Source organism: Rattus norvegicus, chromosome 1, assembly GCF_036323735.1.
Source record: "Rattus norvegicus strain BN/NHsdMcwi chromosome 1, GRCr8, whole genome shotgun sequence".
Classification (NCBI taxonomy): Eukaryota; Metazoa; Chordata; class Mammalia; order Rodentia; family Muridae; genus Rattus; species Rattus norvegicus.
Window position 1 is genome coordinate 208,373,373 of NC_086019.1, and position 16,033 is coordinate 208,389,405.

The 16,033-nt window shown below is 47.0% G+C and overlaps 1 protein-coding gene across 1 annotated transcript; it reads right to left on the reverse strand.

The window, feature by feature from the left end:
* Positions 1-3,635: 3,635 nt before the first annotated feature.
* Positions 3,636-7,544, reverse strand: Mrgprg (MAS related GPR family member G). Its single transcript, NM_203470.2, has 2 exons — positions 7,357-7,544; positions 3,636-5,906 (listed from the first exon to the last, which is right to left on the reverse strand). Exon 2 carries the CDS (start codon positions 5,829-5,831, stop codon positions 4,962-4,964), a length of 870 nt encoding a protein of 289 aa, NP_982296.2. The 5' UTR covers positions 5,832-5,906; positions 7,357-7,544; the 3' UTR covers positions 3,636-4,961.
* Positions 7,545-16,033: the final 8,489 nt, after the last annotated feature.

The window sequence follows — 16,033 nt, forward strand, 5'->3', positions numbered from 1 at the left end:
CAGTGTCCTTACATACATAAAATAAACAAATAGCTATATAAAAAGGAAATAGGAAGAAGATGGAGAATAATAAAGAAACTCCTTGGGGCAGCAGTCCTGGTGGCAGGTCCACACCCTCAACACCACACCCAGACCCTGTATAGAGTTGCTGGAATCAGGGAGGCCTGGGAATTTGGCTACACAGAGAGCAAACCTGAGCTCTCGAGTCTGTGTCAGTTATCCTGTCAAGCTGATTAAGAAGCTCCCAGATCTCATGGCCAGCACTGTCCACTTCCACCAGTCCTATCATTTATTCCCTTGACATTATTCTCCTCTGAATACCTACCCACCCAATCATCCATCCATCCATCCATCCATTCACCTACCCATCATCCATCTACTCATCCACCCACTCATCCATCCATCTATCCATCCATCCACTCACCCACTCACCCATGCATGCATCCACCCATCCATCCATCCATCCACCCACCCATCCATCCATCCATCTACCCACCCACCCATCCATCCATCCACCCATCCATCCATCCATCCATCCATCTATCACCCGCCTATCCACTGGATGTGTGCTTCCTGGCTCCTCCTCTCCATCCAGGGTCAGCCTGGCTGCTTCTTGCTGGCTCTGAGCCCTCAGGAGCAGACCTGCTAGTGAAGGATGCAGAATCAAGCTGGCAAACACACTAGCTATAGAGGAAGCAATCTCACATCAAACTTTCTGTGGCGGGGTGTGTGTATGCACAGGTTGGGGGAGACCAGACAGGTAAGAAGAGCTAAGGACAGATTTCTGACATCAGGAGCCACAGCACCACAGAGCCAACAGACAGCACCCTAAGCAGAGACAGAGACAAGCAACAAGGTGGAGGTGCCAGGTCAGGTGGGGCAGGCTGCACAGGGCATCTCTGCCTGGCATGGGAGGTGATGACTTTGGTCTTAAAGGTTAGGGTAGGCTACCTGCTGCTGAAGCCTGGCTTAGCTGTCCTGGCGACCTTCTGTGTCATCTGCAGATCTGGCTGACAGCTTCCAGGTGACACTCTAGGGGTCGTCCAGCTACAGAGGTACCAGAAGACAGGAGCCTAGACAGGAGCCTAGACAGGAGTCAGGTCTGTCTTGCATTTGTTTCAACTTATGCCAGCCCAAGAGCAGCCTTGACACCGTATGTGAGTCCTACTAGGGCTAGGATAGTCATGGCTGCTGCCTCTGGACTTTGCTAGCAACCTCAAACCCAGCAGTGGCCTGGGAAGCACCAGCCCTGTGCCCCACATCTGTCTAGACCAAGACGTTTATCATATTCCCCAGGGCTTTCAGCTGCTGCCATATTCACCTGTCACCTCTGGCACACAGATCAACAGCCCTGCAGGGCTCAGGATCTGTGTCCTTGGGCAAGAAAGATACAACTGACCTCATGTTTGTTCTCTCTCCTTATCCCAGGGACAAGCCTTCCAGGAAGGCACCACTCTGTTCTTCAGAGTCTAGAGTGAAATGCATGAAGAAGAGGCAGCTCTTCCCCACCCTGCCTACCCAGAACAGCCTCCTCTGCTGTGTCCTCCACACACCCCTCCTGAACCCATGCTGACCTTAGTCTAAGGGTCTCATGTGTCCCAGATCCCCTGTTAGAGCCACTCCAGTTCAGAGGGCTCCATCTCAAGCTTCATCCGAAGGACCTAGTGAAAGACTCTGCCCCCCCCCAATGTAAATGGGTCCTAAGGGACAACGATTTGAGTTTCACCCCTGGCCTCCATGTACATGTGTGTGCACTGCACACACATCCACATGGGCATCTACAGAGAGGAGAGAGAGAGAGAGAGAGAGAGAGAGAGAGAGAGAGAGAGAGAGAGAGAGAAAGGAGGAGATTTCTGAAGGTGTCTGTCAGAAAGGTACGCGACTGGAATATTTTTCGTGCCAGAGGTTTCAATGTGGCTGGACAGCACGCTGGTGGCTTATTTCCCTGGTGTTTTTGGTAAGGTTTGAATGTTGTCCTTTACATGTGTATGTTGTATGTCTAGGTGTTATGTCTCTGCACTGTGTGCATGAAGTGCCTATACAAACATAAGAAGACGCCAGATCCCCTGAAACAGATGGTTGTGAGCCAACTTGTGGATCTTGGGAACTGAACCTAGGTCCTCTGGAGATACAGCCAGTGCTCTTAACTGCTGAGCTGTCTCTCCAGGCCCAGGGCTTGACTGCTTTAAGAACGATGACGGAGGTAGGTTATTTTCTGTTTTTTTTAATTTTTTCACTTTAATTATTAAAGAACCATCATAAAATGTACAAAATAACGTGCTCTTTGGAAGCTTGGCTCTCTCTTTTCTTGAACTGTAGGTTAAGCTGGCTGGCAGGTCAGGGTGGAGTCTGCAGAAAAAACTTGACTGTCCTAGAGGTACCCAGAATGGGGGTGGGATGGGCTTTGGGGAGGAGCCAGGGTCCCCTGCTGGCACTGTGATGTCTCTTGGGAACACCTGAGGAGCAGAAGTGCCCAGGAGGCAACAAATTGGGGTGTCCCTGGGCACAGGACAGACTGGGTCTATTTAATGATGAAACACCACCACCTTGTGGCCTCTGTGAGTAGTAACACCAGGTTGGAAAATTGGGGAGGCCACAAGCCCAGTGTCTTTACCTGGATGGTGAGGTTTAGTCGGGGAATGTTGGGGTGAGGGAGGGAGAAAGAATAGTCCAGATAAGTCCCATTAATGGATGCGTCCAACATAAGGCCTCAGTGCCCCCAAGAGCAGAGAATGCTCCCCAGAAGCTGATGCTGTAGTTCCAGTCACCTGACCCATCTATGACAGGAGGAAACAAAGCTCCCGGTCTACTAGGGTGGTGGGGCAGTTTTCTCAGGCAGATGCTGTAGGGGCAGAAGGATGTAAGACACATGCCCTCCTTGTAGCTCTGGGATCCTCCTTCACGCACCTGCCTCTCTGTCTGTTCCTGTCTTCTTTGCCTGTTCAGTATGCAGCTTGGTCCCTTTCCCTTCTTGCTGGGGGCTGGCCCTGACATTAATCTTCTTTCTGGTGTTGTTTCTTTGTGAGGCAGTAGAGGGGGAAGAGCATTGGTGGAGGGTAAGACCTTGTCTTACGAGATATTTAGGGTTGCTGTATAATAATAAGTTTGCTTAGTCTAAGTTACTATGTTACTGTAGCTGATTTACTTGTCTATGTCTAAGTCACTATGCTCTGCTACTGTAACTGACTGGCCTTCTGTGTTCCTCTGAGGCCAGAAACTGCAGTCTCTGGCATTTAGCACTTCATTCTAAAACAGCAGGAGATAAAGTAGAGGATTAATTACTAGAGCCTTTTCCCTTTTGTCCCTATGCCTCTTGCTTGTCAGGCTAGGCGGAAATTTGGAGCAATAAACTTCTATTGAACCAAGAGAAATGAATAGCGCTTGCAGAAGGAAAAACTTCTACATGGCCAAATATGCATAAACATATATGATTTCATACACGGATTCATAAATGCACATTTATACATTTCCACTCATCAGTTAGGCACAGCTTACATACATTATCACAATTACCTTCTTACACAAACACATGCATACATTCTCACAATTACATACTTACACAGACATCCATACTTACATATGCATATGGAGAAAAAGACCAAGCACCGGTGCAGAAAGAACTCCCTCATTCTGGATGAAAGATGAGCTCCAATCTTTATTACATAGAGAAAGAAATCGCTTCTACCCTTTCAATGCTAAGTGAATTAAACCCAAGTTTGTAAGAGAAAAGGCTTTTAATAAGACTAAGCCTGCCTTGCTATTAAGAAATGACCAGTCTGTCCCAGGTAAGGAGAAACCTGCCTGCACCTTCTGTTCTCTCCAGCTTCTTCTTTTTTCCTCTTTTCTTCTGCATTCTGCACATTGCTCTTTTATGTTACTTATAGTTTCTAAGTTATTCCTCTCTTCATTTCTTCTCAGTCCAGATCTTTTTAGCTCAGTTCTACTTAGCTCAGTTCTCTTTAGCCCAAACCTGACTCTTCAGTTCAGTCCCTCTCCAGCTCAGTCCTTCTGTGTATCTTCTCTTTGTCCTCAGCACTTAAACATCTTTCCAAATCCATAATCACATGTTACAAAGTTCATCACAAGTTCATATGAAAGATCAAACATAAATTGAAATAGAAGTTTACAACCGAGAATGTTTACATGAATATCCATCAGGAGTAATTATCTGGCTAACCATTCATCACCAGTGTCAGCTCTACAGGTTCACTGAAGGTCTAAAACCATACCTAAGTTGTTAGTGAAGTTTGTATAGATAGACCCAGTCAATGTTTTATCCTTTGTCCTTGAACCTGTAATAAATCATTTGTTCTCTTTTTATGACCTTGATAACTGTATTACAACCTCTTGGAATGGGCTCTGAGGTGGGAGAAAATCTGGTTACTATCTAAGAGCAATTAACTAGTGACACCAGACTGGAAGACTGGCAGAGTTCTCACTGCAGTTTTAATTGTCAGAGAAAGACTTAATAGTGGTCCCACTATAAAAGAGCTTAACAATCACATTATAATTTTAGGAATTTTTATAGGATCATAGTAAGACTTAAGAAGTCATCTATTTGTCTATATAGCATCACTAAGAGACAGTACATCTTCGTACATCTGCAGAGATCTGCTCTAAAGGGATGTGCTATTACTCAATGATTGTGATATATGTCTAATAATAACAAGAGGAAAAGCATTTTAATAGCAGGAATCTTTCCCAAAATGAATCCCTTACAGCCTTGCTTAATAAGGGCGAACCAGTCGCAGATTATATAATAATCCGAGACTGGGCATCTCAGGATGATCACCTGCTAGTTATTAGCTTGTCCTGTTATGGTTCCTGACACCTTCTCCCCTGCTTACAAGAGGAAGCCACAAAGTCCCGAGGACCAGAGCTGGACCATGGCAGGGGTTTGAGCAAGACTGGGATCCCCTGGCAGCTACGAGGGCAGGGCAGGTGGGTGTATGAGTCACTCTTTACACTCGGCTCATGGGGAGGGATATCCCCCCACTACTTGACTGAGACTCTTCCCCTAAAGCCCTGTTTAGGGCTACCTGCAGTGGCTCCTTCCTGAGCTGCCTGCCCTTCAGGTAGTACAAGAGGGGCTTTGCACTGCTGTCAATGCAGGCCAGGAGGGTGGCCAGTGGGAAGAAAAAGGGAAGCAAGAATTTTATGACTGGCCGCAGGCACCAGTAGAAAACCAGGGGCAGGCGACAGAAGAACAGAAGGATCCCGGAGCACTGGGCCAACTTGCAGAATTTGGAGGGTGGCTGTGAAGAACAGCAGTTCCCAAAGACTAAGAGAAACATGCTTGCACCACACGCCGTGCTAGCAAGCACCCCTAGCCAGACAACGCTGACCCAGTGGTACTTGAGGCAAACCAGCAGACTCATTCTATTGTACAGCAGGCCACAGGCATTGGCTGGCAGCAGCACCGCCAGCATGGTCAGGGCCCAGATCACGAGGCAGAGGACAAATGAAGTGTACCTGGGGCGGCAGTTGGGGCCACAAAAGGAGGGGAACATGTAGGAGAGGCAGCAGTCCACACTGAAGGCAGCCAGCAGCCAGAGCCCTACAGCAAACCAGAGGAAGGTGACCGGGAAGTAGAGTGTGTCCTCATAGCCCGACGCGATCTTGGCAATAGAGAAGCCAACTTGGCAGGAGAAGAAGAGGAAATCAGCAGCGGCCAGGTGCAGCAGGTAGGTGTTGAAGGGGCCCTTCTTGATGCGCAGACCGAGGTGCCAGAGCAGCAGCGTGTTGCCCGCCAGCCCTGCAAGGCTGACTGTGAGGCTGAGGAAGAAGAGCACTCTGTTGAACGTGCCCCAGATATTGAATATGGAGAGCATCCTGGCTGGCTTCCGTGGGTGCTCCGGGAGGCCCCTGCAAAGGGTGACAGGGTTCACTACCCAGTCGCTGTGCCCCTAGTGTGAAAGGCAAGAGATCATGAGCTTCCAGAGTCTGAGTTGTCTCAGGCCCCGTTCTGGCTTTATGTGAACTTGGCCAGGGTAACCCCTAACAGCTTCCATGCTCGGAGGCACCATTCTCTGCCCTCGTCCTGGTTAGGCAACCCTTCCTGAGGTAGGAGCCCCCTGGCAGAGGCCCACCACATTCAGGCCAAGGGGCCATGGGTGGAGGGACTCCCCTTTCTTTTTAACTGGTACTGGTCTGAGGGCTCTTCCTCCAAGGCTCTAATCACACCCACCCCAGGGTCTCTGATAGTGCCTGGTGTGACCTCAGAACACTGAATTCCTTGCTAGGTGAGGCTTCAGGGGACTTTCCCCACACTGTCCTTCAGGAGAATGACCTTAAGTCTACACGGTCCTGTGGGACTGTGACTAACTCTGAAGGTTCATATTAGAGTCTGGGACTTTGACCATGGGTCTCGGGGCCCCAGGTCTTCTTGGGGAACAAGTAGGAAATCTCCTGGGGGTCTCAAGGAGGTGCATCTCAGAGCAGCACCTCTTTCCACAGGGCCCACAGTGGACCTTGTCCAAGGTACAGGGATGTACCAGATATGTGGACCCAGGTTCTGGAGACAAGAACTGCCAGGCAGGACCATCAATAGGAAAGAACAGATGGGGGCTGGGAGAACGGGGTGGGGGAGTGAGAAGGACAGATGGATAAATGGAGAATAGAGGCAGAGATAAAGAGATAGGGGCATTCATGGGAAGACATAGTCAGAGATGGAAAGAGACAGAGACAGTGACAGAGAACACCCTGTGTACTTTGTGTATGACCCTCATTCCTGGACTGGACTGTGTCCCCTACCCAGGAGACCACCCTAGCTATCTCTGCATTCACTGAGATGCACCCTACATCAGTCACTGATTCCTCTCACAGGACCAAACCTTCTGTACTGTCCTGATAAGTATAGCCTATCATCTCATCACACCAAGCATCCTTCCTGGTACCTCCAGGGGATGGAGGTTCAACCTACCAGCCCAGCTGTCAGAGTCAGAGTGCAGGTCCTCAGGACCTTGAAATTAAGGACTGGTCCTTCACAATCATAGTGGTGATAGAGGCAAGATCCTTCCCCTCCATGAGCCCTCAGGGTGTTAATCCAGACGTCTACTCCTGTGTGGATTCTGGCTGGTAGAGGAGGCAAGGCTAGATCTGAAAATGGATGCAGTGGGTGGGTTGGGGCATCTTCCTCATCCTTGTTTTCTAATGGACCCGGAGCTATGAATTCCGAGCTTGAGCCTCAACTTCCAAGGCTCCCTTAACTGCCTTCCCCATACGGTCTCTTTCAGAGGACATCCTCAGAGCCACCAGCACCCCCCTGAGAGCCAGGCAGACAGGTGTTGTAGAGGGTAAGAGAAGGGGTGCTCCATGCTTGGAGGAGCAGGTAGAGAGGCAGACTAACCTTCTTACCTGCTGGCTGCCTGCTGACAGTGGCTGTGTTCAGCTTGCTCAGCCCACACTTGTTGTCTTTGAGCTCCTCCTGGACCCTAAATCCCCTCCTGTCCTTTGAGGCTGGCTCCTGCCAGTTCCCTAGAAGTGGGCGGGTGTGTCACCCTTTCACAGGAATCAAAGAAATGACCTCAAACAGAGCTGTTAGTGTGGGAGTCTCCTCCTCTTCATCTGGGAGACGGAACCAGAGAGCCTTGCACACGGCCCTGGAGTGATCTCTGGTCTTAGGTGCTCAGGACCAAAGAGGGCTTGAGTTTTTATCCTGAGCACCTGTAATAAAAGATAGGCATGATGGTGCATGCTTGTGACCCCAGTACTGGGAGATGGGGACAAGAGGACTCTTGGGACTTGGTATTCAGCAGGCCATGCCAGTCAGTGTGTTTGGTGCAAAGTCTTATCTTTAAAAAATAAGGTATTGGGCCAGTGAGAGAGCTCAGTGGGTAAAGGTGCTTGCCACCAAGTCTGACAACTTAAGTTCAATTCCAGGGATCCACACAGGAGAAAATTGATTCCTAAAAGTTTCCCTCTGATCTGTATACATGTGGTGGCATATTTGTGTGCAGACACACAGATAAACTTAAACCATATTTAAGCCAACTGTGGTGGTCCACACCTTTAATCCCAGCACTTGGGAGGCAGAGGCAGACAGATTTCTGCAAGTCTACACAAAGTTCCAGGTCAGCCAGGGCAGTATAGTGAGATGTCTCAAAACAAAATTAGCATGGAATTTAAAGCGTTTTTTAAAGTGGAGAGTAATTAAGAAGTCACACACCCAGGGTTGACCCCTAGGCAGCACATGCACCTGCACAGATGTGCACATAAACTCACATGACTGTTGGAAAAGAACAGGGAGAGGCAGGCAGAGCTGGGACTGCACAGTGAGGTATTTTGGAGAATTTACTGGCAGAGGAAGGTTCTGGGGAACTGGGCAGCCAAGCATTGAGTGGGGTAAGACAAAAGTATGCTCTCAGGCCTGAAGATCTCTGGTTTATCCTCAGATTTCATCAAAAGCCAGGCGCATCCTCCAAGTCATCCAGCACACGTGCTTTCAAGGATCTGTGTTATGATTTTCTAAGGAAATATACAGGAAAACCCATCTTATGGTGACTCACACAGCTGTGGCTCAAGATGGCTGCCATTATGTCAAGCCAGGTCCATGCTCTGTTCTCTGTGGGATGCACCCTTTCAATACACACAAGCACTGTGCAGCCCCAAATCTCCCCAACTTTTCATTGGTCAGGAGGGGTCTTGTTGTTCTTCTTCAGGGCATTGCCCTTGAGGATTAATATAATTGCCATATTGTGCTGGTACTGTGAGGTGATCTTCTGGCTCTTTAGAGGTATCCACAGCAGCAGGAGAGCCTGTGCACCACTGAAGCAGGCAGCAGGGAGTACTTGGCACCTTTCCTATGACAGAGTGGGATTGGATAGGGCTTTGATCTTGATTTTCCCATGTGCCACAGACTTGACATTCTCTGTGGATAAGGTTTGGCCTGTGGGCTGTCCTAACAGCTGCTGTGTGAATGTGACCAGAAGCGCATGTGTGATTTAACACCTCAGGCTCTGGGCTAGAAAGACGGCTCAGGAGCTGAAGGTCTCACTGCTCTTCTGGAAGACCTGAGTCCAGTTCCTAGCATTGAGGTTCCATGATTGAACCAACTAAAGGGAGAACGGACTCATCCTGGATGTCAGAATGGGGACTGTCTTCCTTTGTACCATGTAAACCCCAATGTGTCTTATCCCAAGTGTTCTGAGGTCACCAGGCTACCTGTTTGCTCTATGAGACCATTGGGTCATGTTTGGCATGAGTGGCAATCTGTTAAACTTCTGAGACTACCCAGGATGTCCTCAAGTATCTTTAGGTCCAGAGAAAGCTAAGGTCAGTGTCCTCATGTGATTAAACCTACCTCCCCAACCCCCAGCTCTGACACAGTGCTGCCTGCTGACCAGGGTACTCATACCTGGAATCATTTGTGAGTCATATGACCCCAATGACCCCCCATTTAATTTACGTGTGTGTGTGTGTGTGTGTGTGTGTGTGTGTGTGTGTGTGTGTGTGTGTGTGTAGAATGTGTATTGAGGTCAGAAGATGACTTGTGGGAGGCAGTTCTCTCCTTCCACCATATGGGTTCTAGAGTTTGGAGTCAGGTTGTCAGGCTTGGTGGCAATACCCATTAAACCGTGTTACCACTCCTGTTGCACAGCATTATCCTCCCATCCTTTGAGCCAAACTTCTGCCATCTTTATGAGAACAGTTGTATCTGTATGACAAGAATCATTCCAGATGGACTTGTCAAGTTAGAAGTTCTCTCATAGAAAGAGGGACTGGAGAGGGTCATGGGAACCTTACCTCAGTATCCAGTCAACGTCCCCCAACCCCAGCCATGTGGATACATTTCTTCCTAAACTGCAGGTCTTCAGGGTCCAGAGTAGAGTGTGTAATCAGGAAGGCTGCGGAGAGGGTTTCCATCTGCAAGTCCATTATGCATGACCTGCCAGCCTGGCCTATGCTCTGTACATAAGCCAAATACATTCTTTGTTTCCCCCATTGAACTTGGTTGTTGTTGGGACATTAGAGGGACAGGGGCAGATACTTCTTGGTTTCTTTCAACAAGCAGAAAATTCTTGATGTTGCCCCCAAATCTTTACAACTTCTCCATTGTTCAAGGTGGCCCTGGTGGGGTTTGTGTTGTTATTGTTGTCCCTTGGTTAGTTTATTTTTGGTTCAGTATACCTCATATGACTTGTTACACCTTGTCTTAGGTGAGTGGTGATCTGTGGCTGGCCTTGTCATTACCATTGGGTAATACTGTGGGAAATGTAAGCAAAATGTGGTTTTTTCCATCAAGGGATTACATGGGACAACATTTCCTTTAAATGTTTAAATTTGCAAGGATATCAAGTGGCAGAAATTGAGACTCCTCCAGGCTCAGCACTTTTGAACTCAAGGCTGCACTCGGTTCAAAACCTCTCTCTGCTTCTCTACTCAGTTGCTCTGGTCAGTCAATTACAGAAGAATGATAGACTGGGTGCTGACCAAGGGCAGTGAGGCACAGGACCCTTTATCAGGAATGAAAACACAGAGTGTGCTTGCCCCCTTCAGCAGGACTCAAGCTTTTGTCTTGCTGAATGCTTTAGATTGGATCATGTGGTAATTCCTTGGGACCCTGGACCTACTTCTACCAGTATTGATTTTAGATTTCTGAGGTAGCTTAAGGAGATGGGGGTTGGGGCTGGAGAGATGGCTCAGTGATTAAGAGCACCTGACTACTCTTCCAGAGGTCCTGAGTTCAGTTCCCAGCAACCACATGGTGGCTCACAACCATCTGTAAAGAGATCTGATGCCCTCTTCTGGTGTGTCTGAAGACAGCTACAGTGTACTTATATATAAGGAGATGGGGGTTGGCAGAAAAGAAAGCAGTTAGCCTTGGCAGAGAGGAGTGTTTATTTCAAACCATCAAGGGCAGATGCCATGGGAAAGGGGTGTCTGTCAAATGGGAAGGGGGTATTTTGGGTTTATATAGGAGGTTTGGGGAATGCACTTGCTAGGTCCACATGCAAGCCTGCAGTTTCTCTCTCCTGGAGTTGTTTGTCCAGAGAAGGTTGTTTGTCTCTAGAAACTGCCTTGTCCTGGCTATGAGAGTGAGGGCCGGAAAGAGCTGCTGAGTTTGGCAATGGCAATGAAGAAGAAGGAGTTGGAGTCTCAACATGGGGCCTTGGTTGGGGTCTGGCAAAGATTGTTCAAGGTTTAGTTCAACATACCCCAGAGATAAGGAATGGGCCAGAGAGGATCAGGTTTCCAGATATAGGGCTGGAGTTTGTGGGGGAAGTGTCTTCCTGCTGAACAGGAGCACAGGTCTAGGGGTGAGGCAGTTTTGTAGGCAGAGTCTAGTTCAGAGTCTGTTTAAGAAGGGGTCCTCTGGTCACTCAGCAGTAGAGTCATAACAAGATCGGTTGTGATAGATCATGTCACTGTTGTCATGCTTTCCTGGAGAGACTTTTGAGAAGTAATCAGTAGAGAGCCAAAAACAGATGATTTGGTTATAGAGTGAAGCTGAGAGATTGCCCAGAAAGTAGAAGGAGTGGGAGTGGGGTGGGGAGGGAGAGTTGGATAAGCCGGTGAGAGGAAGCGAGGATAGCATCACAGTGACTGGTCCTGCTGTCAAGAGTGTTGCACCAGAGTGAGCCAGTACGAGCAGTAGGAGGCTAGGGAACATTAAAGGGAGGGACCAGGAGGACTAATGTAAAGAATTGTATCTGCCTGGGAGTCAAAGTCTTTGCAGCCAGTGTCTCCAGTGTCCAAAATGTCCTTTTTCAGGTATATCAGAATCAAATGGAGCTCTTCTAGGGTAAGACCCATGAAAAGAGATTATGTGGAGTATTCTGTTTGGGTTCAGGGTGAAGTCTGGTAAATAAACTTTTAAAAAACAAGGTAAAACCATAAGGGTGCAGCTAAGGAGCAAAGCCATGATCAAGGAAAGGCCAGAGTGGGAGGAAACCAAAAGCCCATACATAGGAGGAGACTTGTGGTTGAGTGTTTTGGTCTGGTCCCTGTTGAGCAAAGCCCAGGCCAGGAGGAATTGAGTCAGGCTGTACTGGGCAACAGCTCCCATCCATAAATAATACCTTTGTCTCAGCCTGACCATTCCTTTCCACCTGCAAGACCAATGTGTCCATACTGGAAACAACCCACTGGTCTCCCAGTCAAGCTACAAAAAAAAAAAAAAAAAAAAAAAAAAAAGCTCTAACTTCCTAGCGACCACCTGTATACATGTATAGGCATATATACACGTCCCCAACCACTCTGTTGCACCTAATCTTCAATAGTTGTAAAGGTTGGAGCCCCGCAATACTCCAATAGAGTGGTCTCAGCCTGTTGAGGTCAAGTGTTGGTTTCTCTGCTTTTTTTTCTAATATAAGGTACCTAAACCGGGGACACACTTAGGGTCTTCTGGGCAGAAAGTCCCCCCTCTTTCCTCCACAGGGTCATTCCTCTGTGACCATGGACACCTTCTAAGCTTACTATATAGGTTAACCCAGTCTGACCTCAGACCTCTGGTCTTTGTGGTTTCTGCCTCTGGGGATAGTGTAAATCAGCTGGACAGAACCTCAGTTCTTGGGACTCTATTGGTGCCGTGTATAGACCCAACTTAACTCCAGTCCTTTGCTCTCCTCCGAATCTTCTCCATGAATCTTCCTCTGACCACTTCCTCCCAGACTCTCTGATCTCCAGAGAAGCCTTTCACCATTTGATCACTGCACCCCTGTACCCAAATTCTACAGGACAAAGTAACTGCCTGCATCTGACTCAGAGATGTGCTGACCCAACCAAACCCTCCAGGAGCATCTCCCTCCTTCTCCAGATCTCTCCCACGTTTATCTGACTGTGTGGCTCCCTCACGTCTTATGAGTATGAGTATGAGGCTCCTAACCCTAGGGTTCCTTTCATCTTTCCCTAAACGTGGGGACAGCCAAGTGGGATAAGAGTCTCCACCAGTCCTGCCTATAATTTCTAGTTCAAACCAGATTTTTTTTTTTTTTTGGTTCTTTTTTTTTTCGGAGCTGGGGACCGAACCCAGGGCCTTGCGCTTCCTAGGCAAGTGCTCTACCACTGAGCTAAATCCCCAACCCCTCAAACCAGATTTTTTAAATGGGCTCTAAAAGCTCCATATTAGTGAGTTTCAGCCTGTCAAACTCATTTAAGTATCTATTCGAATATGGCCGCAGTACTCTCTCTCTGTCTCTCTCTCTCTTTTTTTTTGTTTGTTTTTTTAATTTTTGGTTCTTTTTATTTTTGGAGCTGGGGACCGAACCCAGGGCCTTGCGGTTCCTAGGCAAGCGCTCTACCACTGAACTAAATCCCCAACCCCTGCAGTACTCTCTTAACGATGACCCCACACAACTTGAAATCTCAGTTGCAATGTTCTTACAGACCTAGACAACTTTCTCAAACAAAATAACAAAGGGCCCAGGTTTCTAGACCACTAACTTCCCCTCAGACCCCACTCATTTCAAGCCTTCTCATCCCTGTCACCCAGCTCCTGCTTTCAATCTTGGCCAAAGCTGGAACTTAATTCAGCTCAGAAGGAGACTGGAGATAGAGGCTACACTGGACCCCAATGCCAGTGTTTCCTCTGGCTCTCCAAGCCTGCTTCCTTTAACTGAGCTAGGATGGTCTTTTTGTTCTTTGGACTTCTTTATGCCTCTGGTCTGCATTTGTTTCTGCCCCTGGATACTCTAGCTCTTATTTCTACTTTTTAGTTACTTGTAAGGCTTTTCAGGTTGTCTGTTCTATGCTGGGTTGAACAAGAATGGCCCCCATTATTATATTATATATATTATATTCATATATTTGAATTGTTAGTCATTGGGAGTGGCACTATTTGGGAAGGATTAGAACGATTAGAAGGTGTGGCCTAGTTGGAGTAGGTGTGGCCTTGTAGGAGGAAGTGTGTCACTTCATCACTGAGGGTAAGCTTTAAGGTTTTGAAAGCCCATGTCAAGCCCCACCCCCTTTCTTTCTCTCTCTGCTTTGGGATCAAGATGTAGCTGTCAGCTACTGTTCCAGCATCATACATGCCTCTATGTTCTCTGTCATGATGATAATGGACTAACTCTCTGAAATTGTAAGCAAGCCCCCAATTAAATGCTTTCTTTGCTAAGAGTTGCCATGGTTATGGTGTCTCTTCTCAGCAATAGAACAGTACCCAAGGCAGTCCCCATCTGCACACGCGTGCGAGCGCGCGCGCGCGCGCGCGCGCGCACACACACACACACACATACACAGGTACACACACACACACAGGTACACACACACACGTGTTATGACTATGTAGAACACTGGGTTCAGTTTTATAGAGATTCAAATGCCTATTGGATATGGATAATATTTTTGAAAAATTGTCACTGGCTGATTTACTTTACTGAAAAAATGCCTCTGGAATTTGGTGTGTCACTTCAGACCCAAGAATATTTATCTCAAAGTTTCTGTCCTGGGTCAGGCTGGACCCTGACTCTGTGACAGGGAGAAAGAGAGCAATAACACAGCCGAGGGAAAAAAGATGTTATGTGCTTGAGACCAGTGAAGAGGTAAACTATTTTAAATAGAGCCTACTATTGTTTATCTTGAGGTATAAAGGTGTCTATAATAAAATCAGCAAACAGGACGCTCGTATGTGGAAAGGATAGAAGGGACTGTCTGCCCATCTAAAATAGCGCCACAACCTCAACGTCATAATTTACCAGCTAAATCCTGTTACATGATGTAAACTTAACAGGCATTTCTAGAAAGTTACAAGTTAAGTACAATTACATTAATAATATGTACACTATACTATTGCATTGCTGTCTGCGTATCATTTGGATTCTGCCTTCTTTGATTGTATTGTGTCTTCTACCCTGAGCGACTGGCATGCCCAGAGCTACACTGTGCCTGCTTAAAACAATGAAACCGAAATCGTTAAATGTTCCTAGTTCTTCAAGGAAGGAGCTAGGCAAGGTCATTGGACATTCATTTGTGTATCCAGTCACTCCTCCCTGCTGGCTGTGTGCAGTTAGCCCCTAGTTGCATACAAACTGAGTTTTTCTGAATGCACAGGCTAAAAACTAAAAATGGGGAGGAGATCCCCTGATGCAATAATAAAAAGCTATTTTACATACTGAGTAGAGGCCCAAAACACTACCTAACATCTCCCTTTAGAAAAATTTCTTAGAACAAAATTCCACCACAAAAATTTATTTGTTATGTCTGTGACATCTCTACTGCTATGCCTCATAATATTTTTAAATAGATGATAGTTAGAAATGACTAATGTAAATATAAAAATGTAAAATGATTAAATGTAAAATTATGAAATCCTAATCTTACGAGAGTTGTTTATTGTAAACTGTTAAAGATGGTTATTACATGCAAGATCAGCCATCTTATAAATGATCAAATCCTTTAATGTGCTCAAAATTGTGTTTGCGGCAGTCACGTTAAATGTAATTCAGTTACAGGAGCAAGCTTGGAGGGAGAGACCAATTCCCCATTTTATAGTCTTCTGTATATGTTGTCAAAGTCAAGTCTAAAGCAAGCAAGTCAAAACTAAGTCTATTTAATGTAAGATAGTCACCAAAATCAGAGGTAGCTTTTAAATGGTAATGAAAGGTTAAGTGCTGGAGTAAATGGTGTAAGTTTGCAATACACTGGTGTGGCAGGGCATTTCGAAGCTCAAGAGTACCCTTACCTTTGGATGGAGCACGACCCATGACAGTAAATCACATGACTCTTTAAAGGATAAGCATGCGTGGGAAATAAGACCTTGCTGGTGTCTGCTGCTCCTGCCTCTGGTCCTGGCCAGTTCCCAATGTGTAGGCCTCCTTATCTATAGGAAGATGAATTACTTCTCTTGTGTCACATGACAGTGACAATGGATTCCCTTGTCCAGTGAAGGATCTCAGTCTGCACCAACATCCTAAACGTCTAAACAACATGGAGACAAATAGCAATTACTCTGCCCTCAGTATCTTCCAGCCTGACATAAGAGGATGCTGGGAACAGGGTACCTAAGTCTACCACCCAACTGGTACAGGACCTCCATCATATTTCAATTGGCCATGCCCTGAGGGACCAGTCATAGGGCGGGTGTAGTATAGAA

Excerpts from the sequence above, each read along its gene's own strand:
- Mrgprg (NM_203470.2), bottom strand. The coding sequence starts at position 5,831 with ATGCTCTCCATATTCAATATCTGGGGCACGTTCAACAGAGTGCTCTTC.